Source organism: Anser brachyrhynchus (assembly GCF_964034855.1).
Source record: "Anser brachyrhynchus genome assembly, chromosome: 4".
Taxonomy (NCBI): Eukaryota; Metazoa; Chordata; class Aves; order Anseriformes; family Anatidae; genus Anser; species Anser brachyrhynchus.
In genome coordinates this window covers 51,663,211-51,689,111 of record NC_137698.1, presented here as the reverse complement: position 1 = coordinate 51,689,111, position 25,901 = coordinate 51,663,211, and the positions used below count along the sequence as shown (strand labels likewise).

Below are 25,901 nucleotides of genomic sequence, written 5' to 3'. Positions count from 1 at the left end.
AAGGTTATTAATGTTTCTTGCAGCCCGTCACAAACCCAGTTGGCTCTTGAAGACAAAGACCAAATCAGCCACTACTCTTATGGCAGCAGCAGATCGAAATTATTCAGCTAAGAGCAGCATAAGAAAAATCTTACAGTATTTGTGGCAGGACGTCAACACGCAGAGGCAGTCTGTCATCTACCTGAGTGGATTCTGTTTATTTTAGACCTTCCTAAGCTACAGAGGAAAAACAGGTCTAGCTTCTGGACATCATGGAGTTTTTTTTTTCTTTTTTTTTTTCTTTGTGTTATAGGAAGAATTAACATAAATTAATCCATGTGAGAAGAACCCTTATTCTTGCTGAACTTGTACCCTTTTCTCTTTAGGCTAGAGGAAAGGTTACTTTGAAATGAGCAGCTATCAAGCTATCAAGTATTTGAGTCTTGTAGATGAAGTTAATAGGAGAGATCCACATCCTGAATGCAGCGAGTTACAAACAAAGGTTTCTGTCTATGATGCTCTTGGAAGCAGCATATGTGTTAGAGAGAATAAAATGTCTTTTGTCCCTCTCAAGATAAGGTTCTTTAAAAGGCTTTTTCTTTCAGACTGTGATTTCCAAATCCTTTTGCCTGTCTGCACAGAAATAGACATGGATATTAGTACTGTTGCTGTCTCTGTTTTAAAAATGTTTTTTGAGTTTCTAAGTGTTTTGGTCACATCTGGGAAGTTAATCTGGATCAGTAATAGTGCAGCTGAGGGACCTACCTTTTCACTTCAATACAGTAATCTTTAATTTTCTTTTGTGGCTTGATCTATAGGAACTTCTGGAAGCAATAATAATTCTTCATGGTTAGGAAATGTAGCCTGGATTTTTTTATTTTTGGTTATAGTATCAGAAAAGAACATGAAGTTAGTAGAAATTCTTCCAGCAGCATGTGAATTCTTGTGATGATTGACATTTCAAGAAAAGAAATACTTGTTTATAAAAAATGCTTGCAGTCTTGTAGTTAAATAATGTTAATACACTTCAAAATGAAGGAGACCTGGCTTGGATCTTTCCCTATAGGAAGGTATAACTGTCAATGATATTCCTTCATTTTAGGGCAATTAAGGGGATGAGCTAATCCCAATAAAGATGAACAAAGAAAAATCCTTCAGGTCATTATAGTCTCAACTTGTGTATGAAGTTGAATATCACTTGTTCATTTCTGGATATCTGTCATTGCTTCTAGAATAATACTAATTGTCAGATTTCATCTGTGGAACCTCTGCCAGGAAAGCCATTGCCTCAGACTTCATTTTTTTGAATGATTGCAAGGGGCATAAACTCGTATTCCCATAAAATGGCCTCTTTTGATTTGTTGGTTGGAAAGTAACTCACATAACTCCTTGATTCTTAGATGTAACCTGACTACTGTCTTCCAGATTAAAGCAATTAGCTGAGAACAAAGCCTCTCACAATTTCCATGCGTAGGTCTTAATGCAGACTGCATGGAATCATGGAATCCTAGAATGGCTCGGGGTGGAAGGGACCTTAAAGATCCTCTAGTTCCAACCCCCTGCCATGGGCAGGGATGCCACCCACTAGATCAGGTTTCCCAGGGCTTTGTCCAGCCTGGCCTTGAGCACTGCCAGGGATGGGGCATCCACAGCTCCTCTGGGCAACCTGTGCCAGGGCCTCACCACCCTCTGAGTGAAGAATTTCCTCCTAACCTCTGATCTTAATCTTCTAGTTTAAACTAAACTCTTAAATCTAATCTAAACTCTTTCAGTTTAAAACCATTTCCTGTTATTCTGTCATTATCTGGTTGAGGAAAATGTTGCTCTCCATCTTTTTATAAGTCCCATTTTAAGTACTGAAAAGCGGCAATGAGGTCTCCCTGGAATCTTCTTTTCTTCAGGCTGAACAGCCCCAGCTCTCTCAGCCTTTCTTTGTAGGAGAGGTGCTCCACCCTGATCATCTTGTGGCCTTGCTCTGGACCCGTTCCTAACATTAAGTAAGAGTAAATGATAGAAGATAAACTTGCTTAGCTGGGTGTCTGCAAATGTTTGAGAAACATTTTTTATATGGGGAGGAGCAAGAGAGGAATCATTAGCTTCTGATATTATTTGAAGAACATCATTACTGATGTCCTCTGACCGAATATTCCATCAAGGAAAAGAACCTGAGGACCTGAGGTAAAACCAAGTCAGCTCAGTTTTCTGTCCTACACTTCTGACTCTCAATGATGTTAAATATGAGAAGGAAATGAGTCTTTCTTAGGCCTCATCATATGAGCTAGTGCATGGACACCAGAAGTTACTGATCTTTCCTGTAACACAATTTGGCGTATCCGGCCTCTTGCTACAGTACACCTTTACACTTTAAAGTGTAGTTATGAGTATGCTTTGGAGTTTTTTAACACTTAATTTTGCAGTATTTCAGCATAAGGAGTCTGGCTTGCTCAATACTCCTGTTTTTCTGTTCTTGTTTGTTAAGGATTAATTGATAGCTGGTTTGCATTGGTAGAAGGGCATCTTGTGACTAACTTTATTCCATGTGGTTAAGTCTGAAGGATTCCCGTGCCCGAGAGGAGGACTCTCTGAGAAAGTTAGATCGTTGGAATGATTATGAGCAGCAGATTCAAATGCTGCGGGATGAGATTTCTATCCTGGATGCCCAAAAGTCTGTTCTCCAGAGCAGGTAGGGCCTTATTCAGAGAAGTAACTGGATTGGAGAAATTGTTCAGGTTAGGTAGCATGAATTCTCTCCTCATTTTAAACTGAAGCATGAAGAAAAGTTAAACTTCTGTACTTTGTTGTAAAGCATTTGTAAACACTTCAACTGATTTATCCTAGTGCCCAGTGTTTTAATTTTGAGCAGTAATGTTGAGCTTACAGCAAAGAAAGCAGCTTTACAAAATAGACTGAGAGCAACTGTACAGGAACAGGTGGTTAGTTTTTGTTTATAAGTCCTCTGTGCATACTGTACCCTTAAAGGGCAGAAATTATTATTATATTCTCATTTCTTGGACTTCACAGCTCTTCAGTGGTACTGGAAGACAAACAGATCTCTCAATTTTTAGTAGTTAAAAGCGTGTTTCTGCAGAACATAGTGCATGGCTGCATAAGTTTTGGAGTTAGTTTAATTTTATCATTCCAGATGTATCCTATAAGTTATACTGACACAAGTTCCTTCATGCTAAGCTAATAATCTGCAGCTTTACTTCGCTAACTATGTTGGCTCAAAATCTTGTCTTACCCTGATGGTAATTAAATTGGCACAAAAGTCAAGGCATCTTAGGATGCTGAAGTGACCTCATGTTTTTTTTACACACCTCTCCTAGACTTGCGCGGAGCCGCTCTCCTTCCCCAAGACGCAGCAGGTCGCCCAGTCCGCTTCCCCTGAGGAGCTGCTCACCTGGCCGAGCCAGGCGGACAAACGCTTCCCGTCACGCCTGCCTGGTAGCTCGCTTCGGTGACATCTATGCTCACGAACGCTTGGATGCAGAGACCCTTTTGAGGACATACATCACTGACAAAGAGATGGTGCAGAGGATAATATACACTGCAGCTGTGGTAAGGACAAAATTGTTTCTCGTTTCACAGAAGTGTTTTGTAAAATACTGTGACTAGATTGGATTAAGTTCTGTGTGTGAAGTGCAGAAAAGAAAACTTATGTTTTCTCTTTTGCTTTTCCTTGTCTTCCCTCACACTTTTACATTAAACTCTCCATGTAGTGTTCTTTTATGACTGTCTTGTCCCAGCATTAGAACAAGCACAGTAGTATGCAGTACAGATACTGTGAGGGGCACATAGGAAGACTCTGAATGGCTTTGAAAGGTAGATGATTCCTGTGCTGAAAAGCACTGCTGCGTTTAAATGAATACTTCTGGAAATATTTCCATATCATGCTTTCGTCTTGCCTGCAGCTATGTGTTTTTCTGTTTTGCTGGGTTTCTTGAAATTACCTACATCCCTCACACTTACTATGAACTCAGCCAGAATAAATTTGTTTGCAAATTTTCTTGTCTATAAAATCAGCGTATCAGAGAGGCAGTGACTCTCTTAATGTATATGATCCCAAGCAAGTCTAACTTACTGCATTTTTTTTCCACGTTCATCAGTCACTTTACACCCTCTGAGCCAATGTTTCTTCCAACAGATGAGAGGTACTGTCTGACATGTTAGGCTGTGGCACATAAAATGCAAATACTAAATTCTGTTCTTGATTTCTTCTCCAAATGTAATTCCCTTGATTCTGTGCGTGTATGTGAGGGAATCCTTCATAGAAATAGGTTGGGTGGGAAGCTTCTTAATCCTGTCTTCAGAAAAATAAATCACACTTGGTTTAATCAGAAGTCCTCCCAAATGGAGGACTATTTTTTAACCTTCACTTCTACAGCAGTGTTTTATCTTCCTCCTTAAAACTATGATATTGGTTAAGTTCATTGTTTCAGATTGTTGCTGAAAATCTAACCTCACAATCTCCTGGATTAAACTAGATGTTTTGTACATTTCCAGGAGTCTTTCCAAGCAGCGAAGATGGCCTACAGGCAATTCAAAATGCGTGTAAGAAAGACTCTGTCTTTAGGTCACACAGGGCTTGAGTCACTTGAAGACACTGTCCTGGATTATATGGTTCGCCATGAGGATCTGTATGATGTTCAAGCCAGTGTCAATGTAAGTTAGGGTGGTGGGGAAGGGATGTGTTATTCTATTTCAGGAGCTAACTTCACAGTGCATAAACTAGAAATGATCTGTAATCTGGGGAAGGAAGAGAAGTGTATTGCATGGATTTTGTCTTGTAGCAACTTATTTTTCAAAATAATATTGTAGTACAGCCCAATTATCACTTGTTTTATATGCCTGTGACTGTAATGTCTGTTTCTGTCAGAATAATTTTGTTGACAAGATACAGTGTAACTGTATTAATCAAGTAAATGTAAGCTAAAATTTAGTATTTTTCTTAAACTTTATATTGTGCTGAAAAACTGTATCTCCCTCTTAAGACTGATGTCAATGATGTAGCTCACACTACTTCTAAAACATTCTTTCTGAAGCTAATGTTTTCTCAAATAGTCTAAGATAACATTTCTGGGAGTCTTTTATACTGATTTTTAAGTGTGGCAAAGCTGAGAGGCACATTTAGGAGGGATTTCCATACTTCCTCATGAACAAAAGTGTTAGTGAGCTCAGATTATTTCAGTTGTGTTTATTTTCAGGAAGTAATTCGCTCCATGAACATGAACCCAAAGATTTCATTCCCACCAGAAGTCGATTTCATTGTGATCAGCAGTTTGATTCGAGAGCTCTGCCGTGTGGCTTTTTCAATGCAGACCCTCATCCCTCCTCTTGATATTGCCTTTGGTATGGATGGCGAACTCTTCAGTGAGACCAAGTAAGAATTCTTTATTTTCTTTAAAAGACAAAGATGGAAAAAATCCACCAGGTTGTATAGTCTACTTCTTTCCTAATTAATGTGAAGGTTTAAGATTGATGAACATTAATTTGGGGCAAATATTTCTGGTCTATTGTCAATTTGGTATGTCTTTAAGGTTTATAATGGTATATAAATGCCAGGATGTAGACCAGTGTTAATAGCTTTTTTAATGAATAGCAGAACAATTTTCTGGATAAACTTCAGTCTCTTGAGTTTATTTAATTTATCCTTTAAGAGGAAAATTATCATTTTTCCTTTCCTGCTTAGTCTCTGTCTGCCTTCCCTGTTTATAAAAATGCTTGCATCTTTTCTCTGTCTTTTTGGCCCATTTGGTAAAAGTCTTTTCTACTGAGGTCTGGCTGTAAGTGCCTGATACGAGGATCATCAACGTGTGCTGTGGCTGCTGTGTGACATACAGATCTTAATACACTCCTGTCTCTTCTGTTTTAAAGTTGAGCAAAAAGGAAAATGGCTTTAGAAACATGATTCTTGTTTAAAGAAACCATAACATAGTTTTTGTTTTTTACCATGGGTTTAGGACTGGCTGCTTTGTTAGCTGACAGAACTGTAGGGTACTCCCACGCCTTCAAGAAAACTAATGGGATTGGTAGCTCCAAAAAACACTGCTCCTGAAAGCAAGAGATGCCACAGAAATGAGGAGGTTTCTAATAAAAATTTAAAATAGAATGGAGCCCATATAGGAAAGAGCTTGAGAAACCAAGGAGAGAAATAGGGAAGGTAAAAGTAACCCTTCAATAGAGTACAAAATTGTTAACTAGTTAATGGTCCTGTCCAAATATTGGACAGTAAGCTATTTGATACCCAAAGCAACTCGCTGAATTAAGATGGTATCAATGCTAGAGTATTGTCTTAGGATACTTTTGCCACCTACTTGATGTGTATGGCCTTCAAAAAAATGGGTGTACGTGTTTATACGTGCTGCTGTGGGAGGTGTGTGTACATACACACATACGTATATCTAACTATCTGTATGGATATATATGTGGCATAGATATATTTACATGTATATCATATGTGTCCTATACTTACATGGAGCAAAACTTGTGGAAATTGAAATAGCCTGTTAGTTAGGTGCAATGCCATTCTATAAAAGGGCTGGCCAACCCTCATTTTACCTTATATCTTCCTCCAGCAGAGTTTCATGCCTGTTTATGACATTGTTCTTACAAATTACTATTCTATATACATTACTAATGTATATATGCATTGCTACTTTCAGTTATCTGGTAATTGTTTTGAGTTTGAATTCACCAAACCATATATGTATTATTCAGCCAATTTTGTAGACTTTGGGAGGTAATGGGGGTAATATATCTGCTGCATTACTGCAGTTTTTCCAAATAATTTTTGGAAAAGTCAATATTTTGTTATCAGTATCTGAAGATCTCACTAATAAAATTGCCTCTCATGTCACGTAATCTTGGCCATAAAGTTACATCTTAGTATCTTGGGTATTTCTGTAATGTCCTTTATATGGATCTTGTTTTGACAAGAAATTTCAGGAAGATAGGATGAATGACTGCCAAAACGCTGCTCAGGAGATTTAGTCAGTGGTCCTAAGACCTTGACTTTTGTGGGGAATATGCAAGAATATCATAGCCTATCAGCCATCTGAAGTGGGAGAAGGTTTTTTTGAGGTGACTGTATAAATAAAAAATATGTTCTGTTAAGTTGCTCTTACAAATGCATTACTTCCATAAGTTCACTTAAAGAAAACTTATTTTTTGTGATATGCAAATACTGTCAAGAAAGATTATGAGCTGTACTAATATTCTTCCTTGGTAACTCGAAGACTCATATTTATCTTTTGGCACTTACATGCAGACATGTCTTATACTCTGTTTCTACAGGTACCATCGTAGTTTGGACTCTGATTTCACAGCTGCTTTGGTGGCCTATCATGTATGGCCTGCTTTGATGGAAAATGATGTTGTAATTGTGAAGGGAGAAGCAGTCACCAAAAGAGGAGCTCTGGTATGTACTTTTCCTTAGGAAACGTGTTAAAGGTATTCATTGGGTTTTAACTCTGTTTTCAAATTTAAAAAGATGAATTCTTGATATTTTTTTTTTCCCTATATGGCTGGAGTGGTATATATTATATATTGGTTAGGTTTAAATCCTCATCCTGTATTTAGGGTGAATAGTTCTATTTACCTTATTGTGTATTCATCATGCAGTAAAAGTTGTATGATTGTTGGCAGAGCCTTTTTTTAGGAAGAAAATTCACTGTGTTTACTCTGTCCTCACGCCTTGTCTCCAGCATGACAAATCTACTTGCAGAGTCTGCCTTTAATAAATACCCTCTCTCAAAAGAGGTTTGCCAATCTCATCTCTTGTAGTGGTCTCGCAGGAGCAGAAGTAGAAGCAGAAACCGGAGCCGTAGCGTGAGTCCTCTTCTATCTCATGTAAGCCCCAGCTGAATGCTATTAGTGTGAACAGCATCAGATATTTTAAACTCAGAGAAACTAGGAACTTGCTGAATTTTATGTTGTACCAGTGGAGTTGCACTGGTGTAGTAAAGTGTGCAAATCTTCTGAATGTTGATGGATTCCCAGATGCCTTTCTTGTGTACAGTATTTTGGCACATCTGAATTTCCTTCTCCTTTTGTCTTGCAGTTATCTCGAAGCCGCAGTCCTTCACCACTGAGGAGCGGAAGCCCAAGTACGTGGGCATATTAGTTCAATTAGTTCAAATTGTTCAAACTCACAATTTTCAAATTAAGCCCTTGAAAGACTGAGCAAAGATAAGAAATAATATGCTGAAGGTCTTTGACTCCATAATGCTTGTCCAAGCCTTGTTTTTAAAATGGGTAGTCCTCTTTTTCTGTGTGTGGGAGAGGGCTGAAATTTCTGCATGGGAAGATGGTTTGCTTTTCACTCTACTCAGGTCATGGTCACACTCTGTCTTTGCTGGTTGCCTTTGCCATGGCCAGGTCTATAGTAATAAGACTTCTCTTCCCCACGAGAGACACGGTTAGCTGCATGCCTGCTGGCTTCATGCCTTTTAAAATCCAAAGAGAGCTAAGTGGTGAGGGTGAAGTGGGGGGATTTCAAACAGTATGAATGTGTGCACACTGAAGCCAAGGCAGTTTAGAGACTTAGGAAAAACAGTTGTACTGAAATGTGTGTTTTCCTCCAACAGGACATTAAGATAACTGGATAAGTTTCTGTGATTCTGTACACCTGGATCCATCGACTTTGCTGGTGCCTCCTCCTCTTCAAGGAATACCTCAAATGTAACAATGTGAATGGCAATTGTCCCTCCAAAAGGAGTGTTATATGTTGTGTGTTTTTTGTGTGTTTTTGTTATTATAGAAGGCTTATTTAGGACTTTAGAAATTAATTCAACCCTTCTGATTTAAACAAAACAACAAAAAAAAAAGTGCATGCAATACAGGATTGTACTAATTATCAAAGTTTACAGAGCACTGAGGTACCCATGCTGTAATCTTACGGACGGAGATAGAATTATTGCATCTAGAATGGCTTCCCTAGATACCAAATGATACAGTTTGACAGGATGTTTAATGTAACCTAAATGGCGAATGTTACAGAATGTTGAGGTTAGCTGTTAACTTGAAAACAATTTAATTATCTGGTGCTTATTTACAGTTTTAGAAAGCAGCAATAATCTTGTGATGTGCAAGTCTCAGCATCCTTTGAGATCTCTAATCTCTAATCTCTATCAATAATCTGAATTTTCTAGCTACAATGCAAAACTCACACAGAATAGTGATAAACTACCAATACTCTATCAGTCCCCAGGATTTTATTGACTTTTACTTTTGAAAGCATAGATATGTGGTTTTAGCAAAGCAGTAATAGTCCTTGTTAAATTCATTGCTTTTTACATTTTTTTATATTCATTTCTAATTTGGACCTTAAAGTATTCTAAAAGTGTGCCAATGACTACATGTAGGCCTGAAATATTTTCTTGTGGTAGTCTATTCAGTATTGCTTTTGATGGACTTCATACTAGCCTGATAAATTAGTAGTTCCTATAAACACAGTCAAAAAACTTGCCCGGTTATCACTTATTGTGTGCATTTATCACATCTTAAATGTAAAAATTGAAGACCTGAAAAGCTTTCATTCTTCCACTTTAAATACTGGTTGTTCCACTTGTAAAAGTTTATTTTAATACCAGCATTTTTGTTTTCCAGAGAAGTGGTAGTCTTTCTCTGAACCTCATCTATAAGGCCAGCCTTAAGTATAAGCCACACAAATGTCCATTTGGGGTTGTCTTGTGTTTTTACATAGAAACATAGGATTTGTCATAATGGATCTGATATGTAATTCATCAAATCCACTGTCTCATTCCAGTTAATACTTGATGTTTCAAAGGAATGTGGAACTTTTCCCAGAATTCATCTGCAATTTTTGATGTATAAATAATCAGAATCAAGAAGAAATCCTTTCTGCCTCCTGTTGCAGTAGCCTATGCAGTGGAACATGACAGTTCATTAGTATTCCTATAATAGCATGAACAAAAATATTCTTATTAGTTCTGAAATTATTTAGTCCTTAAAATTATGTTACAGGAACAAATTATATGATCCCTGGAAAGGTCCCTTGTACAGATTTACACGTCCATGCTCTTTCTCTCTACTTCTTGTGTGGTTTAAGACTTTGGCAGAAGGCTCTTTGGCACAGGGACAAACTTCAGGCAGACTTTAGCATTGGCCCCCATGCACCATGGATCAGCTGTGACTCTTGTTCTACAGATGTGTTTTCATTGGAATTAGGCCTGTTAGGAACCAGTGAGAGCAAAATGCAGTCCCAAACACAGAAGGCCGTTCACAGAGCTTCTCTGAATAAATGAAGGCTTCTCTGAATAAATGAAGAAGACACAAATGAAAAATGAAAGGTGTATGTACATATGTACTTTCTTGTTATCTGAGAAAGTCACAAGAGAAAATGCAAAGTGATATGTTTCATATTCTAAGAGCCTACTTGTTAGTCTCAGCCATGGATCTGGGCTTGCAGTAAACCTGCATATTTCTGCACTGATCTCATGACTCAAAACATCAGTTGTGGAAAAACTGAGCACCTGCAACTTGTGTGGCAACAGAAGATAATTAGTTATCCCAAGTACGGTTTTGAGCAACAAAATGGAGAAATTCGCAAAATCTTTTAATTAGGAAGGGCTAAAGAGATGTAGGTCTTTTTAAACTAGAAAGTGTTTTTGTCTTCTGCATGTAATTACCAAGGTATGTCTGTGTTGTTATTGACTTGAAATAAGTTTCCATACCAACTCAGAAAACTTCAGACCACACCAAGGAAGTATGTTTTTTCTTGACAAACATGGGAGGCAGGGTAGTTCCAGACTTGCACACATGTATGATGACACTAGGAACTAGTGTTCCCAAACACTTAAAAATGCTATAAAATAGAGATTCATAGTGCTTGGTAAAATAGAAAACCGATGAAATGACAGACAATTTGTTTTTGTAGTGACAAAGCTCTAGGAATTTTTTGCATGATGTTTCAGAGCAGAGCAAACAATTTTCAGCTAAATAGGAAGTCAGTCTGCAGTATGGTAGCACTTAATTAAACAATTTTTACTCTACTCCATTGTATTTTGCAGCCAGTCATCTTTTCATAGGAATATAGAGTTTTGTACTTACTGCCTGCACAGCTGATTTATAGCCAATTAAATCTGTAGGTCAGACAGAGGATTGCTTCTGGTGTCACATTAGACATTAAGAGCTCCTGTGCTTCTTTCTATCCGCATGAAAACTGCAGAGAATGCATACCAATAAAGATTATATGTAATTAACCATCAAATGCAAAAGAGCTTGTAAGAGACTTTTGCAAAGGGTTTTTTTTGACTTTTGTAATTGATTGCAAGACACTGTGAAAGAATGGAGAATGGGTACAAAATTAATGACTTGATATTTTAATAAGAGTTTTTAAAATCTTAAGGTGTTTTTTTTTTCTTTTTAATTATTTTCTCTAAATCACAGGAATGGGTAATGCCACACTTGTAAATGCAGCAAAGTAGAAACAGTACTATAAGGATAGTATGACCTATGATCATAGGTGTCATAGGTGTCATAGTATCATAAATGATAATCTGGAGAAAGAAGGTTAGATTTTGAGCTAATTTAAACTTTTTGGAGATGGACTGATGGAAGTGAGACTGTACAAGGTGTAAAAAAATACCACCTTTGGGCCAAGATATTCATGTAGGACACCATGCATGTTTGTAAGGGATTTTGGGGTTGCTGGAGATTTTCTACCACACATCAGCTTTGTGAAGGCTGATGTTGTCTGGCTTAATTCAAAGCCTGACTCCCAAGTAGTCTAAACATGTGGGTGTTTTATTACACATTGCTGGGAAAATACAATATCATCAAAATATCTTCAGTCTTCCTTCAATATTTGCAGCTGAATGACATGGAGTACAAACTCATGCCTAGATAGCAGATGCTGAGGACAAATGGCTCAGCTAAATTTGCTACTGCACGATGAAGTTTCAAACTCAGAAATTATCTTAGATCAATTCTGCCAACAACCTGATAGGAGAAAGAAAGCTGGGAGCTGATGGAGCCCTGCCTCTTAATCTGGGTGGCTGTGAGTTGTGCTGCTGGTTCAGCCTTGTGGGAGGCTCCAGACATGAGTGGTAAGTTGAAGCAAACATACCCTACAGCTCCAAGAAAGTAAACGTGAAGGCAACAATTATCCAGTGCTCCCTGGAAAAATGTGCCTGTACATCATCCAGGACTTCAGCCTGTTAACTTCATTTTTATACTGCATGTATGTAATGCAGAAGTTTGTCCTCCAGTAACAGTGCCATCAGAATTAAATACTGTCCTTCGGCTTTATGTAACCTTCACCAGCCAGTTTTGATTGGCGCTAACTGCACAATGATTTTCTTATTGTAGCATTAAGTAGTCTAGCATTGTATTAAAGAAATGAAAATCGGCTTGTTATGGCTTGCAGCTATATGAGCATGTGTTCAGATTGTTTTAAGTTTCAGGACTGTATTTCTTTCAGTCATACAGCGTGCTAATCAATTTTACTAAAAATGTACATTTCATTTTATGGTTGAAAAATTGGAAGCAGTTTTCTGACAGCTTAAAACAGCACATGTAAGCAAAGCTGGCAGGCTCTCACTGATCTACAGGTGTGTTGTCTACGTAGAAGCTGTACCTTTCACTCAAGAGGCAGAGCACAAACCTAGACCTCACCATGTCATACAACTTCTAGGAGAGGAAAGCATGACACAAATGAAGTGGGTAGTGTATTCACATTTTCTTCTGGCTTTGAGAATACAGTCTTTCCGCCTTGCAGAAATATAGTTCTCAAGGAAATGTTAACTGTTTTAAAACAAAGTGTCAGCGTAAAGATACCATTTAGCACTGCTCGTATTGCTTCCCGTGAATCTGTTTTTTCTTAATATGCTTTGGTCTGCATTCAAATGAATTGCTTTAACAGAAACAGTTTATAGAGAGGGATCATTTTAAGCTATTGTCTTCTCTTTGTGGTCACTGGCGTTCGTTCAGCCTTTCTGAGTACAGGAATATAGTCTGTCACATAAAGCGGGTATAACACCTTTGTAAACTGTTTTCAGGACCTTCAGTGAAAATCTGCCTGTGTGATACATGCACACACACACCAGCAAGACAAGACAAACATTTATTATTTGGAAGCGTCATCCTGTATTAACAGAAAACATTTTGCCCTATGACCTTTCATACAGTTTGTATCTTTCATGGTTGACTCAGTTAATAAAAGGTAAACTTGATCATTTCTACATGCAGCTGTAATTTGGGCAGGAACCTATCTAACCAAAACCAGGCACAGATGAGCTGTGCCAGTCTGTTATGTATAAATACAATTAGTGTTTTCATTTCCAATCAGCGTATGGTGTATTGCTTGACCTAAAGAGCTTGTGGTTTAAATGAAGTACTGTCTTCAGGTTCTTCAGCCATGAAATCAATGAAATGCATATGAAATTCAGAATTTCACCATTTTCAGTTGACTAATACCAGTCAGTACCATATGTTTTTCTCACCCAGTCATCTTCTGGGATGACTAACTGCAATGTGAATAATGTTTCCATTTCAATTCGCCTGAATAAATGTCATGTTTTAAACTAGTAGCTCAAAACTGGAATGTGAATTGGTTAGTTTGTTAGAGAGCTAATAAATTACCCAGCCTATGCTGTCTTTGTGTCTTACTCTAACAGCACCTGGCCAGCTCTGCATGTAGCTTAAAATAAACCGGATCTCAATTGCTGTGACTGCAAATGGGCAGCGGGTGCTAGACCTCAGGGTGACATCTGCTCTGTGTGAGCTTGTGGTGTTTTTTTCTGGGTACCTCTGTAGCTAGGCTGGCACAGCATCCCAGCTCTGTTGACCTCTCCCCTGGCGCCGCTCAGGAAGCAGAGCGCTTCCCACGAGGTGGCACTGTTGCCTTATGCACCGAAAAAAGCACTTTTTTAACTTCAATTGCGGTTTTAAAAGGAGGCTGCCGAAAGGGGTTTGCAAATACGTGTATAAATGTTACAGATCTGAGCAGCTGATCTACAGATGTCAAACAGAGAGGTAGCTTGCTGAGTGATCTGGTGAGGGTTGCTGCCTGGTAAGAATGGGAAAAACCCTGATGTATGACCAATAAGCATCATTATCAATCCATTATTCAGAGAAGCTGGTTTTTGCTTAGAATGTTTTGGGTCATTAAAAAAAAAAGGGGGGGGGGCCTTTCCAAATGATATGGTATTTACCTGGTAATAGTCTGATCTTTTCAAATAATTTTTACTTAATATGTTCCCCCTCTGTCCCTGAACTGAAAATCACATTGAAAATGTGATTGAACTACTTGCAGCATTTGTCCGTTTTTGATTGTTTTTAGTTCTTATCTAGTTCAAGAAAAATGTCAGTTGACAAAACGGCTCTGTTTTGAGAGATTGTTCAGTTGCAATGGTTGGCTGGAAAGGTTTACTGTTTTTCTCCACGATTGAAAGAGGTGTTTGCCTAATATTTTTGCAAAGTTTTTAAATCAGAAGCACTCTCCCTGCCTTTAGCTGCACCTTCTGTTGATTTTCTGATCGAAGACAGGCTCAGTCACAACTCCTGAGCCACCAGCATGGTGCTGGAAGGAGCAACACTGAGTCTGGCTGTCACAGTAACTGCTTTAGATATTTGTGCTCTTAATCTTATTAATTGCTGTTTTAAAAACAATTTGTTTTGCACCATGCAGAATCTCATCACAGTGTTGTTCCAAAATTTCACTTCTCTGATGCTTGGAAGTTTTCTTCTGATTCCCAGCCCAAATTTGTTCACTTCCAGGCCGTAGCTCTTTGTTCTTCTGCCAGTATTGCTCTCTGTCTACAGGAGTGCTTGTTCCCTCCTTTGGCATTTGCCCTACTGATGTGTTCCTAGAGACCAATCATCTCTCCTCTAGTTTTTGTTTCTTTAGTCCTAAAAAGCCAAATCTTTCCATCTCCTTTGGAGGTAGAGGCTCTTCATTTCCTTGATTACCCTGCTTGAATGGCCCTGAGTGTATTTCTCTTTCAATCCATTTTCCTTGAGCCCAGATGGCTGGGAATGATGCTCAGCACTCAGGATAAGGTCCAACAAGAGCTTTGGATCATGGCATTTATCAGTTTCATTGTACCATTGCAGTGTCCCTTCAGGAAATGCCATATAGGATCATATTGATCAAGGACACTATTAATCTTTTCCACCACACATCGATGTCTCAGCATGTGTGACCAATTAATAAGTTTTATTGTTATCAGTTGTTTCAGATTGATGAGTCGTTTTTTCCTCTTAGAACATCAATCCATCACCACACTTTTTTGTGGACTCTTGATCTTCCATCTCTAAATGGCTTCCACAGTTATTTCAGAAAATCAGAGCTTAGGCCATCCATTTGCACACATAACATGACAGCGGTGTCTGTGGATGCTATAATGCATCGTGGTGTGTGCCTCTGTTACTGAAAATGACCATGGGGTGGAGCAGAGTTTGACAACAAACCTTGCAGTCTTGGCAGCAATACAAGAAGCTGCCTGGTGCTTGAAGTTACAAGGGGAAGTATCTTATTTATCACTATTTACATCCACTTTACCAAGAGAAGAAATAAATGCTAAAAATGTCACTACAAACTTGTTGAAATACAGAGCACCGCTCAATGGGGAGAAAGTATCTGTTTGTTAGCATTCACAGAATGAAATACGAGAAATTCCACGTGCAAAGTATGCAATCTGTGGGCTGGATTACTTTGCAACAACAGCTAAAATTCAAACTGAAGTATTTTGTAAGAAATCTAACTCCTTACCTCTTCACTGACTCATGACATGGCTCTGATTTCTTGAGAAACATTTTTTTTTTCTCATTCACATCTATCCATGTTTTAAATTCTCCAGGGGACATCGTGGCCATCTCTGCAACACGTGTATGTTATTTGTCATAGACAAAATACCTCTGTGAAACTGTTCTCTGCAGCGTTCCTGGGTTTGTGCTGTTTTCCTGCAAGTCCCAGGCCACCCAGAGCTTAGAAGACTGCGTTCCCTTGGTCAGATGGCACTTTCCTCATGCTGGGGATGGTTTGGCCCATCACGTATGAACTATGCAACCGTTAGGAGCCAAGCAGGCAACCTGTGTGGGGCTGCCATTGTCATTGGAACATCCTGTTAATGCATCTGTGTCTGGGCATCCAGCATGCTTTCTTTGTCCCCGTTGTTCTCCCTCCACATTTTCTCTGCCCATTTGCTTTTACAGGAGGCTCCTTGCCTCTCGTGGACTAAAATCAGGCAGGGAGGGAGGAGTAGAGGGAATATGATCAAAAGGCAGATTGCTTCTCTGTAGAAAGCTTCCCTAAACCACCCAAGAAACACAACTGTGCCTTTAAGCAGTCCTGCAGCCATCCCCTTGACCTGTGTTTGTGTTTTTGAACAGGCTTAAAGGTAGCCTGTTCTCACCCTGACACACATCATAGTGCTTCTAGTGAGCAAAGCTGCTTGGGAGAGGTGGCTGAGCCAAGGGCAGGAGACAAGCTTTCCCCCCAGCTGCTGTCCAAGAGACTTCTCAGAACCTGAAAAGATGGGCTCTTCTAATGTTTGTTGTTTTATTATTTTTTTTAAACCCAGCCTTGTAATAGTATCAGATAAATGAAGACTTCAACGCACGCTGAAAGATGCCTGAGAGAAATTGCTTTTGGCAGCTGCTCCTTCTAATTAAAACGAAAGTCTGAAAAGCCTCAGTCTTTGGGAACAATTAATAGAAAGCCGGCACTGGATAAGATACAGATAATTCCTTGTGCCTGTTAACTGCTTCCTATAATTAGCACACGTGCTCAGCCGAACGCAGCCTGACCCTGCCATGGCATGGAGGAAGGTCTGACTGAAACAAGGGCAGTGCCTGTTGCTTGCCCTTTGCCGCCTTCCTGCCAGCAACAATAACTAAACTAGCATGTTTCAATGCCCAGAGAACCCTAAAACTGTGAAATGGGATCCCAACATGGGAGAACGAGCTCCTTGGAGGAGGCAGAGCAGCAAAGAAGTGGTAGGATGGATGCAGGGCATCGGCTGCAGGTGGTGTTTTGTGCACTCACACACAAGGAACAGCTCCTTTTGGGGCTGTTGTCACTCCCAGGCTGTTGCATTTTTTGGTGAACCAACATTAAAGTTGCATCTGAGAATGTGTAGTCAATGCGTGGTGTTCGGACCTTGTCAGACACGGCGAGCTCAGGAGTGCTGCCTGCTATTTTCAACCTTTTTTTCTTTTGCCATCTGGGCTGCAGCCCAGGCAAATGTGCTCAGAGGAGGTGCATTGAGAAATTGCAATTAAGCAAGCCACGGATGTGAAATCTATGTTGAGAAGTTGTTTTTGCCACTGCCACATCTCTCATGGTTTCAAAATCGGCTTCCAGGTAGCTGTGCTGCTCCGCCACTGCTGGGCTTTGGTTCAGAGGTGGGATTTACCCTGGCTACGCTGCAGCTCAGGGTGCCTGCCCTTGCCTGCTTGTCCCTCGCTTTGTGTGCAGGAACGAGGACCTGGGCCTACGGCCGCTCTGACGAGGCTCATTCCCCAAATAACTCCTCTCCCAGCCTCCTCTGCCCCCAAAGAAAAAACACCCTTAATCAAATATATAAACACTGGCAGCTTTCAGGTTCGTGTTTCTTTCTGAACCTAATTTAAATGAACAGCAGACATTTTATGGGCTTTTCCAAGTGAACCTACAGGGGCTTATTTGCTAGAGTCTGACTTTCTGACAGCTCTCTGCGAGCCTAATCAGAACCAGACTTACTCTCATATGAAGCAGACGAATATGTATTCACCCAGCTACAAAGAACCAGTCTAAATGGAGTAAGTCATAAACCACTACCACGGCAGCAATCATTCAATTGTGCGCATTTACCGCACGAGGGTTTTGGAACAAGGGCTGCGTTTGTTTTGTTCCCATTGTAAATGGAAAGTTGTGGTGGCGAGGAGCCAAGTAAATGTGCCTTGTGTCTGAAAAATGCCCCACGTGTGCAATATGGAGCTTGCAGCTACAACCTGGAGGACACCTCTCTGCTCCACAGCCCACCGGTGGGAAGGCTGAGCTGATGTCTCTCGAGGTGGAGAAGCTCCCAGGTCCCTTAGGAGAAGCTGCACAGCCTGGGACAGGACAGACTGGACAGGACAGACCCCAGAACCAGTCCGGATTTACGGCTGATTTGTCTTGTCTTTGCAGTTTGTCATTCTTCAATACATAGAACATATTTCTGAAATGTTCCCAGGCCTTTATTTAGACAAATTCTGGATGAGATAGTGCTGGGAGTAGTGCGGAGACATTAAATACTTAAAACGACCTCAAGGAGATTTAAACCTTGACCTCTAAAAGAAGACTTTTTTTCTCTTTCTAATTATCCCAGAGTGTTCCCGTCACATAATATCACCTCTGTCTGTTCAAGGATTTGTTAATTTTCAGTTCCTGACATCTGGAAGAAATTTCTCCTTATCTCGCATGTGCATTTTCAACTGAAACGTGAAAAGAGGTGCTGAACTGATAAAGCAGGGACGTACCTTTGGGCTGGACCAGATGGTGAGGTGCTGCAAAGGAGGAGGCATTCGGCCTAAAGCAAGGAGGGCTGGCAGGGCAATCTGCAGGGCTGGGCCGACTGGGAGGAATGGTAAAATCCTGTGCACATCAGGGAGACGTCGCGCTGCTGAGCCGTCCTTCACCTTATAAGAAAAGAGTTAAGTTTGTTTGAAGCTAGGGAGGCCTCAAGTGGCTCTGGGGCGGGTGTTTTTCTGTCTAGTTGAGATGTCAGTGCTTCCAGCTTCTTGGTTAAACTGCTGAGTGACTGAAGCTCTTAGCAGTTAGAAGGCAGCCAGCACTAGTACGGTCCACCTGCTTTCCTTAAACATTTGGCCTTTCAGTAAAGGTCAGCTATTCCGTGCTGAAGTCACAGTTTAACACGTCTTATATTGCCTTAGTGATTTTAGGGTTGATGATGATTGCTTTTGCCTAAAAAAAACACACATTATTTGCAATGACCCGTGGCAATGTCTCTAGAGGGGAGATTTCAGCAACATCTTCTTTCCCAGGAACGGTGCAGTGCTGTGTCTGCCTGGGCTGAGGTTCCTCCAAACACTGCTTGTCCAAAGGGTGGCTGTTGACCTGGGGCTTTGAGACCTCCTCTCTGTCGTGTCCCTGTGATTTGGAAGGAAATGTCTGATCCTAGAGAAAAGTTGTCTTGTCTGGCCCTTTCAAAATCAGCAGACCAATCTTTTTTTTTAATTATTTTTTGTTTCCTTGTCTAATAAACATGTGCCTGTTCACTGCTGTTGCACAGAACCCATCCAGTTGTGCTGTTGGGATTTGGTGGTATTTGAGGTCCAGCTGGCACAAGACGCAGGAGAACGTGTCCTGAGCAGAGCTGTAGCAGGACCAAGAGGTGAAGTTGCACCAACTTCTGCACGGCCACATTTCATCACCATAGGGTGCTTTGGGTGGGTGTAAAACTGATAACAAACTGATATCGGTCTGTTTGTTCTTTATACTGACTTGCCTGAGTGGAAAGTGAGTATCGACTTCATCTGTGTAGATTAGGTTGGGATTTTTTTTTCTTGGACACTCTTTGAGAGCTCTGAAGTTTTGACTCGGGGTCTGTTTAATTGAAAATTTTAGGGGATTTGGTTTTTGCTTTTATTCTTCTGTTGTTGTTGCTTTTCACTTTATACAAAGCTAGCACACAGACAAATGTCATCAACTGTATGGAACTGGAATTTTATTTGAAGTCATTTTTTTTCACTGCTCTCTGCAAAGCATTATCACTGAAATTGTTTTTTTTTACATGTTGTAGCCATTTGATGTGTTTTCCAGGTTTGGTGTCTCTTAGCACAATGCATTACAGTATAATAACTTGCTTCTAGAAGGGTGGATGACTATAGATAAAGCATTATCTTGCTTTAAGAGTACAGAAGTGTCTTTTATTCTCATTTTTACGACTAATATCCACTTTTGGCATAAGAACACCCGTGCGGTATAAATCAAATGCTTTTAGATACTTAGGCTTTTCATCATTTTTAAAAACGTGGAAGTGTTGACATTTTCTGAAACCACCTTTAAAGTCTTTTTGGATAGCCCATTTATACTGCATCGTTTTTTAGGCTTTCATTTTAATCTTTCAGTCTGTCTGGTTTTATTGGTGTCATGGAGACCCTCGAAAACAGGAATTTCTGTTTCCTTTTGTCGCTGTTACAAACAGGCAAAGTGATAGCAATACCTGACTGAAAAACATCAGACTTCAGTAGGATTTTTTACCTTTCCGTGTAGAAGATGAAATAATTGGAACCCTCTGGTCAGCTTTTTATCAAGGCTATTTTCACTCTGGACAGAGTCAGACAAAGGCAATCCTACTACTCCATTGCATGAGCTTTAAAGCATTTTAATGGTGTTGTTGCACTAAATTGGCATTAAATGCAAACTCTTCTCTAAGAAATTATTATTAAAATTTTAGTGCCTGGTTATGCCTGTGTTTGGTCAACATTTGAAGGTTCTCAATGGGGACTGATTGGCAGCCTGACATCTGGTGCCTTCCTGCCACTGAAGATGCAAGGGCAGTGCGGAGAGCAGGAGGCAGACATTTTTACAGCTGTACACCCAGCTTTGTATCCTGCAGGCTCATGGACCATAAAAATCCTTGTTTAATAAGAGAAAAGCCATTTTCCAGGAATGTTTAAAGAGTGGCACTCAGTATATCAGGGGTTTCATTTTCAGAAAGTTGGCTGGGTAGGACATCCATAGAAATGGGAGCCCAGAGAATATTCCCCTTGCGTGTGCACCTGGCTACATAGAGGACCCCACTGATTTTTGCTCTTTCTTTTTTATGAGAGAGAAAAAAAGGTCAGACTAGGTATTTTCATACAGAAACTTATCAAGGAAATCTTCAAATACCTTTCCCAATTAAAAACAAATGATTTTACCTGTGTACTTGTATCAATGATGAGTATTCATGATGAGGTAGTGGCTCTTTTGGAAGATGAATTCCTGACAAAAGATGGCATGGCAGAACATACTTATCAAAACCAAGCACACTGAAAGAAAAAAGCAGTTTTGTGTCACTTGGAGGGGGCAGGTTCATTAGTAAAGGAGGAAGGTGTCATAATTCACAAGATCAAGCTGATAAAACCAGTGGTCTCATCGTCTGGATTTAGCTATTCCCTGACCCAGTTAATTTCCATGGGAAACCCTGATCCTGCAAGAAGAGAGTGCAGCCACATGAATCGTGTGACTTTCCCCCTTTTTAGCAATTACAATCATTTCTTTGTCTCACTTGAAAGAAAATTTGTGATTTGGGGTAAGCTTTCTCCTTATTGTGTAAATAGCATTCCTCTCCCATCACGCCAAACCTGAATCCGAACATCAAAATCCAAACTTGCCTTTCTTGCAGATGATGCTGACAGTCATTATCAGTGCCTTTGAGTACTTGCAACGATGTAAATACTGCTTGGGAGCTCTTTGCAACTGCAAACCACAGCCCTGTGAAGACCTAATAGCTGAATTTCTAACTGCACCTTTCATAAAGGGGTGGTTATTCATCAGTAACAATAAGTAGGTCTTCTTCTGGACATAGACCATGAAGGCACATGTTTTTTGGACTCTGTCTCTACCTAGACATATCCCAGATGTGTTCCTTTTTGCTTGGCAGTCACCGCATCCCTCAGATAACTCTGTGATAATATTAGCAAAATTCTAGTTACTGACGGTGCACAACCACTTTCCAATACACAACAATTTTATGCTTTAAAAGAAGGGGATCCAGGTATGTTTTTTTGTTTGCTGCCTCACTAGGAGGATTGTCTTACCTACACCTCTTTAAAAGGAGGAAAACAGAAAGCAATACATACTCAGACTATATTTTTGCTTCTGATTGCCAGCAGATAACAGCAAGATGCTGGTTTCATTTCTACTACACTTTTAAAATTTATTATTTAAACCTGGATAGTATGCCAAAATTCTCTCTCTCCCTCTCAAGTAAAGTATACGTAGGGGAAAATTGAAGTTTTCTGCTGAGTTATTTCTTGCCAAGCATTTTCAGCTGCAGGATATAGTGAAGGCCAAATTGTCTGAAACATATTAGGACTGTCAGTATAATCAAGGGGAACTGTAGTGTGATAAAGTTATGAATCTATGCTGTAGCACCCCTATGTAATGGATATCTACATACATATATGTGTTTATTATGCCAGGGTACTGTGGCATAGCTCCATATTTTCTTTCAAATGCAATTGGTCTTGATTGCTATATATGTGTGTATGTACACACACGGGAGGGAGAGAAAGAGAAATCTCCTCCCCCTACTTAGTTTTATTCTTTGAAGGCAGCATCTGCTCATGATGATATGGCAATAGGCAGATGTTCTAAAGCTGGGTTTAACTGTAACATAAATTGAGATTTCAACAATTCCTTGATATTTGGATATGGCACTTTCAAAACACTGTGTATTTTGAATTTAAGAAAGAATAACTGCTTTTATTTCAACTCAGGTTTTAGCCCTAGTAGTGTTCTTTCTTTTTTTTTTATTTAAATGATGAAATCCTTTGTCAGGAGCCACGTTTTTTGCTATAGCCACACTTGTCATTGGAAATGAGAGCTGTGATTAGGGTCACTTGTTCAGGGCTGTGGTTGTACAGGCTCTCTCTGCTTTGGCTGGTATGTGCAATGCCCCAGCATCCTTACAGTAATTCCCATCAGGATTTATAAGGAGGTTTTTGTTTACCAGAGGTTATTGTGAGGAAGATATGGCTTCATTCAAATAAAACATGCAACAAAGCTCACAGCCAAATCAGCTTTTATGGCAACAATTTTAAAGGTCCCTTTTTACAGTAAAACATGCCAGGAAATGCTTGCTTGAGTTGAAAAGTCCAACCTACATTGCTTGGTCTTGCACCACAGGCAGGGGAGACGGGGACAAGACTAAACACAAAGGGGTCACAAGAGGATGTTGCCTGCATTACATCACCTTCCCTTACCCGGTGGGAATCTTCCTGCTGGGACGGTACAAGCAGCAAGTTTCAGGCTGTGAAAGGGGCAGTTTCCCACCAGGTGGGGCTCAATGCTTTGCCAAGCATTGGCCAGGTAAATCCTAGCTGCATGCCCTCCTTGGCTTGCCAGCCACCTGCTTTGAGAGAAGCACATCCTGGGCTTTGATAGGATGCAGATGGGGAGCAGCTCCTTCTGGAGGACAGTCTGCTGGTGAAGGGTGTGCTCTGGCCCAAGGATAACATGCACTCCCCTCTGCAGTGAAGCGGGGTTGAAAGACTCCCCTCTTTTTATCTTGAGGTTTGTGACACTCTTGGGTTATGAGGTTTAGCTCAAAAAGCAAGCCAGATGCTTTAATTGTAAAGCTGAAGGTTTTTTCCACGATTGCAAAGCTATATAGGTCTGTGCAATTTGGTACTGTATATCTACGTGGTACACGTGGTGGGATTCAGCTGGGCGTGGGCTCCAAAGCAGTATTTCATCTCTTATTGATAATTATTTGTCATAGACAGATGAAGGAAACAACTCCCCTCCCCAAAAAAACCTTGTTGGCTTTTCAAGCCGGGAGATAATTTGTCCATAGTTAAACAGAAGATATTTATAGAGACATTAACCGGGTGTACAAAATACTTCAGAAGTTTGTTTAAAAGTGATTGAAATCAGCTGTTACTGAACCAAAAGAACAACCACACAAGCTAAGTCTACAGCCCTTGGTCTATCTGTTGTGTGTTAATGTAGTGCTTTCTTCCAGCAACATTACCAACGAGGGCAGTAATATCAATCTCCTGCCTTTCATTGGTGGGTATTAATAATTCAGAGATTAAACTCATCATCAAAAAAGGGTGATTTCAGTGGGTTTTAATGAAAAACTGCTCTAGCAGTTATATTAAAATATATTACAATATTGCTGTGTTTGTAAAATCGAGCACTGAAGCAGCAGGAGAACCAAAGTGTCCCCCAGGCAGAGCCCTCTTTTCTGGCAGCTTGAAAACCCAGCCAAAAGTGCGTGGTATGGGAGGTAACGGAGAGCTCTGCCTGGCAGAGTCGCTGAAGGTCAAATTCTGGGTCTGAAGCTGCTGGGCTCTGCAGCCCCTCAGCAAAGCCATCAAAGAATTATTCATTATAGGGAAACGAATATTTCTTCCACATCTATTCAGAGTGCAGAGAGGGCAGTCAGAGTAAACTACTCTTAGCTAAAGAAAATACTCAGCTTAAATAATTTCAGCTCAGATGCTTAAATTTTGCCAATATTTTCAAAAGCTGAAAAGGGAACTGTATCTTGGAGAGTGGCAGCCTCACATTCTAGCTACTGACCCTATTGCAGTAAGCTCAAATTAGGAAAATGATGGTGTCAGTGTGAACCAGACTGCTCTGTCCTATCTAGCCGTGGTGGCTGCCCCACACAAGCCACGATTGCTTTTGTTCTTGCACCCCTTCTTTTACCCCTCAGCAAATTGTGGGCCCAAGTACAAAGGCATGTTTTGTACAGGCTGAGTGAGTGGAGCAAAAATGTTATTAGGGTAATGAATGGAACCTGCCTCATGTAAAAAAGAGCTTTCCAGATGATGCGCTGCTCACTGAAGGCAGCTACGCTCCACTGGTGCCCTTCCTCCAGGCCACTTCTAGAGTATACACTTAAACAGAAGCATTGCTTTGGCTCCTATAAAGTATTAAAACAGATGACTGATTTCAGGAAGCTAATCACTTGGCATCAAGTTGGTGATATTTTCTTTTTTCTTTTTTTTTTCTTCCTTCTATTATTTTTCATCCTTTTTTTTTCCTTTTTCTTCCCTTTTTCTCTTTTCTTTCTTTTTTTTCTTTTCCTTTTTTTTCTTACATTTAAGTAGTTGTCATTACTTAAATAACATACCTAACTCGAGAATATTTAAACACCCTAAGACACCCCTCTTACAGCATCCTCATTTAAGAGATACCAGTGACACTGCCACAGCAGAGCCAGCCATCTGCAGCCCTGCTTAGTACCTGAGCAGCTCAGAGCTGTGCTCTTCCTTGGCATATTCCTGGTGGGAACATCATAGCCTTGACCTCTGTTGAGGGTGTCTGTATAGTTTGATGTCTCTGATGGTGGCTAGATTCCTGGGGACATACTTCCTTGATGAATAGCGTGCAAAATGCATTCATAACAAAAAATGCCAAAGATGCCTTTAAAACATTTTGATGCAAGACGTCTGAGTATGGGGTAAGAAGAAAAACTTCCCCATTTTTAATCTCAGAGTCAGAAGTTTATTGCTGATGTTTACACAGATGCCATAGAGCTGGAGCCACTGCACATCTGGGGAGTAGGCGGCTAAATCTCCCTTTCAGTTTTGTACTGGAAACATGGTCAGAGGAGGTTGCCTGACAGCATGAATAAATCAACATGTTGTCCACAGGAAACAAGGAGATAGCTGCAATGAAGCATAAATAATGTAAGACTAACACGGAGAGATTATTTCATACCTTTTTCAGAGGGCTGTGGTGAATGGTTTGCTGGAAAAATTCTTAGAGAGCTGCTCTAAGTGCGCTGTTAAGAATGATCTCTTCATCTTCATGCAGAGGGGTGGATTAGCAGGATTCCTTGTGGCCACAGAGAGAGAGGGAAAGGAAGAAGCAGGAGACACGAGACCATGCAGAGAGATCTTGTGATATGTTTTGTCCTATCTTTGGTTAGGGGGGTGAAAGAACAAAGACTTCTTGGCTTCGGAAACATGAATAAAAAAAGATTTTATCTTTTCCATAAAACCTCCCAGATTATAAGAATGAATAAGTACACTATTTTTTATTCATAAGGTCATCTGTTTATTTGTAAAATAGTTCCCATGCCGTACCTTTGACAAGGGCAGCGTTGCTAAAACTTGCTGAGTCAGAACACTTGAAAACCTATTCCAGCATTCGTCTTCTCTGAGTGGAGCCATGTCCCTCCTCTGCTTGCTTACACTCGGACCTTGAAGGCAAGGCACCAGCCCGAGGGCAGCGAAAGGCTTGTCAGCAA

The 25,901-nt window shown here is 40.2% G+C and overlaps 1 protein-coding gene and 1 long non-coding RNA gene across 9 annotated transcripts in view; one reads left to right on the top strand and one right to left on the bottom strand.

Moving 5' to 3' along the window:
- The window catches only part of SPATA18 (spermatogenesis associated 18), a 19,536-nt gene extending 5,947 nt beyond the window's left edge, over positions 1-13,589 (top strand). The window contains exons 5-12 of one of the 8 annotated variants that reach the window (XM_080589302.1): positions 2,528-2,662; positions 3,306-3,537; positions 4,483-4,641; positions 5,184-5,359; positions 7,273-7,396; positions 7,762-7,806; positions 8,039-8,084; positions 8,565-13,589. In XM_080589302.1, coding sequence (XP_080445428.1) covers positions 2,528-2,662; positions 3,306-3,537; positions 4,483-4,641; positions 5,184-5,359; positions 7,273-7,396; positions 7,762-7,806; positions 8,039-8,084; positions 8,565-8,572 — 925 coding nt within the window. In that variant the 3' untranslated portion in view covers positions 8,573-13,589. Of the gene's footprint in view, positions 1-2,527; positions 2,663-3,305; positions 3,538-4,482; positions 4,642-5,183; positions 5,360-7,272; positions 7,397-7,761; positions 7,828-8,038; positions 8,117-8,564 lie in introns of those variants that run through there. The other 7 variants (XM_080589300.1, XM_080589306.1, XM_080589304.1 and 4 more) reach the window with 7 other exon arrangements.
- LOC308194018 lies at positions 12,595-25,901 on the bottom strand. Its single transcript, XR_013950179.1, has 2 exons — positions 25,370-25,901; positions 12,595-20,961 (listed from the first exon to the last, which is right to left on the bottom strand). It is a non-coding gene; the product is annotated as an uncharacterized lncRNA (long non-coding RNA).